Source organism: Physella acuta, unplaced genomic scaffold (assembly GCF_028476545.2).
Source record: "Physella acuta isolate Inbredline_101_S28 unplaced genomic scaffold, ASM2847654v3 ptg001132l, whole genome shotgun sequence".
NCBI lineage: Eukaryota > Metazoa > Mollusca > Gastropoda > Physidae > Physella > Physella acuta.
Window position 1 is genome coordinate 65,630 of NW_026732649.1, and position 4,805 is coordinate 70,434.

At 36.0% G+C, this 4,805-nt stretch overlaps 1 protein-coding gene across 1 annotated transcript; it reads left to right on the forward strand.

Annotated features, from left to right (window-relative positions):
• Window positions 1-1,175: 1,175 nt before the first annotated feature.
• Window positions 1,176-2,560, forward strand: LOC131956187 (uncharacterized). The gene is made up of 2 exons (XM_059320607.1): window positions 1,176-1,247; window positions 1,440-2,560. Exons 1-2 carry the CDS (start codon window positions 1,211-1,213, stop codon window positions 2,357-2,359), a joined length of 957 nt encoding a protein of 318 aa, XP_059176590.1. The 5' UTR covers window positions 1,176-1,210; the 3' UTR covers window positions 2,360-2,560.
• Window positions 2,561-4,805: the final 2,245 nt, after the last annotated feature.

Below are 4,805 nucleotides of genomic sequence, written 5' to 3' on the forward strand. Positions count from 1 at the left end.
CATTGAGAATTTGAATGCTTAATTAATTCGCCCGAGGGTCGGTCTACGACCTCAAGAGTTATGAAGAGGTTCCTCCGTGGACATTTTTTTTTAATTTATAGCTCATATAAGGTACCGGTCAGTCGAGGTCAGTTTTGACCCCCACATCGTAGACTTTTCGGCCAACCGGCCCCCGTGTTCTGTCGCCCCAAGGCAAGATCCTGCCAAATTTGAAGCGCCTGCGGCGCCGGGAAGTGCCCTATCGGACACCCGACAAAGAATTTTTTTTTAAGTTTAGCCCGAGCATAATTAAAAAAAATACATTAACCAAGTTGACTTGGTGTGTCTCGAACCCGCACCACCTGCGTGGTTTAATGTACACTAACATCTCCGCTATTTAGAATGAAACACGTATTTTAAAATCTTAACTTACGCGAATATGCCTATTCTTTCAAATTAGTTTTTTTATCTCAAATTAGCCAGTTCCAAACAAAGATTTTGTATAAAATAAATAAGTCTTGAAATAGTTTAGTCCTAATATAGAAATTTATTTTTGGAATTGATTTTAGAGAAGTTAGAGTCTAAATCTAGATCTTAGCGTCTACGTCTAGATCTAGTCTAGTTATTGCGTAGATTTAGATTTAGATTTAGAATCTAGTCTAGATCTAGAATCCAAATACATAAAATAAATTTTATGAGTTTAGGCCGGAAAAATTGTATTGTATACATTTCATAGTGTACGTAGATCTAAATCAAATTTGAATGAAATAGTTCATTTCTTTTTATTCAAAACACAGCAGATGACGTCATTAGTTAATGTATAAGCAATAGCGACGTCACAGTTTTATGCGTTCTTTTTCACATGTTTTAATGCTTTTCCGGTTGCATAAATAATACTGTTTCTCTACATTCGAATACGCCTTTAATTTTTATTTTTCTTCTTTAAGTAAAATTGTGGTTATACATATAAAACATCTAACATATTATTTTCAACAAAAGTCCGTAAAAAGTTCTCCATATACCGCTGCCGATTCTGACGTGATGTCCGGCGAAAATTTTTTGCGGACAGAGAAAGAGAGAGAGAGAGAGATGTGCGAACGTGGGGATTTATATATTAGGATTATTGTTATTATTATTATTGATATTATTATTTAACCTCAATGTGTCAAATCATAAAGATGTCCTTTATTTTACAGTAATTAACTTGGATCGTGTAGAAGTTCACAACAGCATGGCCAGTAAGGAATCCTTATCAAAATATTTTACAGGTGATGTAAATGTATTTCGCTTTTATGTAAAGACATTAAAAATATCAATGGTCTTACACAGATGTTTAAGTAATTGTATTCAGATTAGTTTTAGCTGTAGGAAGTGGTACATATTTGATTTCACCTGTTTATGCTTTTCAACGTTTACTCGCGAATTAAAACGTCAGTTACAATTTTTTTTAATATGGACAGGTACCCATGAAGTACAAGAATGTCTTGAAGGTCAAGGTGAGATAGATCTACAAACACACCTGGCAAACTGCAAGAAAAACCCTGGCCATGAAGAATTTTTACCAGTGAATTATCTTTGCTTTGGTTACCAAGACAACGACCTAAATGGCTTTACAAAAGCACTGGCAGACCTAACGGTCATGATAGCAGTTCAATTCACCAGTCCAGACAGACCTGAGTTTGTACCAGGCACTAAAGATCCATATCCTTGCTGCAACACCAGGGGACAGAACTCACTGAGGACAGGGACTGGGAGGGTGTTGAGGGTGACCGAGTCTACAAAGGGAATGGAGGACTACAGATCGTGTCCTTGTCCTGAATATGAGCACTCGGACACACCCAGTAAAGTCTGGTGTAAGGTGGAGGTGTTGACGTCCAGACATGTGATTTTTGATTCCAGTGAGGCGAGACAGTCCAACTGTAGGTTGTGGTTTGATGATGATGAAAGTCCAGTGGTCAACATTTATGGTTGGGATGTATGTGAGGCAGACACTCAGCAAGATCTGTGTTTGTTGTATTGTGTGACACATGTCATAGGCGTAGCGGGTCAACTGGAGGAGATGGTGGGGCGGTTTTATACCATAAATAAGAAAGTAAATGAAAAATACAAGAGTCGTAGAGATGTGGAGAGGCTGACCATTATAGTGTCACATCCTCATGGCTGTTCTAAGCAGGTCTCTGTAGGTCACTGGCTACACAAGCAGGGGGAAGGTAGGCAGACCAGGTACACGTACACAACTAGCACCTGTCCAGGTAGCAGTGGAGCTCTGGTCTACAGACTGGGGCATTGGATGTTTAACCATCTCCACATTGGAACTAACTCTAGCATCACATTTGATGGATTAAATTATAGTTGCCTGCACTGGGAGCAAAATATGTAGTTATCTTCTCTTGTCTAATATCTAAACAAACACGGCTTCTTCTTCTTCTTCGCTCTTAATTTTAGTGTTGGAAGGGATCCCCTCCAACACACTTCACTATACATGTCCACTTTGTATGCGACATTGTGGCCATTGACTCTCATTTCAGCCTTCTTTTCTTTCTGGATTTAATTTCATAGCCTTTGTCCAACAAAGAACAAACTACAAGGCAGCCGATGGGCTAGGAAAGTGGTTGTCCCCAGCTAACGAGCCTCATCTGCCCAGGCTTCGAACTCGAGACTTTTCGGTTTAGCAACCATGAGCTTTACCAACTCGACCATGCCCTAAGCGGCTTCTGGTATCTGTTCTTTGCTAGAATGTAATCAAATATGGCGTCTTGTATCTGTTATTGTCTAAAATATAAACACGCATGAAGTCTGTTATCTACTTCTGCCTAAAACGTAAACAAAAATGGCGTCTTTTGTTTGCTCGTTTCTAAAATGTAATTATGTATGGCGATTTTTATATAACCTTAGCCCGAAAGAAAAGAAACTTAGCGTTTGTTTGTTATTTTCTTTTGTCTAGAATGTACATAAACATGGTGTCTGTAAGTCCTTAACATATAGCAACATCACCACATTTAATATACCAGCGACCCAGCGTGTAACTTTATAAACTTTCGGGAGACAATTCACGCAAAGTCAAACATTTGAATCGAACTATTCTTTTTACAGACTGCTAAGCCATACATAAAAAACCCCACAAAACTCAACAATTGACTATCATAGAAAAATCAATTAATAGAAAAAATTCGTTAATTTTCTTGAACAAATAAAGATAACTTAAACTAACGCTATTTTGCTAAACTATGTGTTTGTTTCTATTGAGGATAGATATACCTTTAACGTGCATCAAAGGATCGATGACATAATTAACAAGTTTGTGTACTAGACGCACCATGGCGTGCATCGTAAACTAAAACGTGAAGGCTAGTCTATACAAGTTTATGTGTTGGACAGCGATTGGTTCAGCTTATCTCACGTGACCCTTGACCTGCTACCGACAAATTGATTGGTACAAACACACGTCTGGTTACATACACATTTGTATTTGGTCTTACAGTTCAGCATAGTTTGTCTAAAAAACAAAATATATAAGACAAAAATGTAAAATAAAACCTATTTATCGTTGGCGCCACCGTATGTCAAAAGTTATCAAATAAAACTACAGTAAACTTTCTTTCATTAAAGCCTATGTTCCCAGTGAATTATTGTTCACTTATTTCATATGAAGGGAGAGTGTGACCAGCACTACGCCCAGCCACATCAAGTAAACACATATAGTAACACAATGTACATCATCACCATATTAAGCAAATGCAAACAACTGCAGTAACACCAATTTTACACAAGTCGGACACCTATATAAACACCACAATTCAAACCAAGCAAGTGTCCAATGACTAATTTAATTGTATAAATAAATAAACAAACAAATAAATATATATATATATATATATATATATATATATATATATATATATATATATATATATATATATATATATATATATAAAAGAACCAGGACAGAAACGTACAGAGAACAGTAACAGACAATTGTGACGCCTAACTTCAGGGAAGCTATCTTCTAAAATAAAGGGATGATCATATTTTCTGTAGAAATCTAATTAATTCTGATTCTAATCAATATTAAGTATAACAACGTAACAGAAAAATATATTTTTAAAAGGTTATATTATCCCCGCATAGAGTAATACATCTCCCCGACATCTGCTCCAAGAGATGCCGATGTATATGGTCGACACCGTGGACAAATGCTGGTAAATTAAATCGTTTTATTTTTCATTACCTTCGTATGGTGCACTTTATTGCTGACTTCCCTTTGATAAAAACATGAAGAGATGATACGGTCAGCGTTTGTTATGATTTATAAAAAGAAATACTTTATATCAAAAGTAAAAAAAAAATACTCTAAGCAAATATACATGGTTCATAGGAACTGTGTGTATTCATAAAAATATATAATTTTGGCATTTTGTGGAATTTAGATAGTCATTAATATTATTAAATATCGCTATGTATTATACCTATATGTTTTTAGAGTTGTAAAATTTAAGTTGAAATAGTACAAGCCCACAGCTTGTTTATCAATCGGACTTAAATTATTTTAAAAACATACAAGAACCAAAACTCCCCCCCCCCTCTCTTACTCGTCATTTAAGTATATGGTGTCATTCGCCAATAAAATATAAATCGTACACCCAACTGTCTTCACTGTTTGAGTACACAAAAGTCTTCACTGTTTGAGTACACAAAAGTCTTCACTGTTTGACAGTAAGTACACAAAAGTCTTCACTGTTTGACAGTAAGTACACAAAAGTCTTCACTGTTTGACAGTAAGTACACAAAAGTCTTCATTGTTTGACAGTAAGTACACAAAAGTCTTC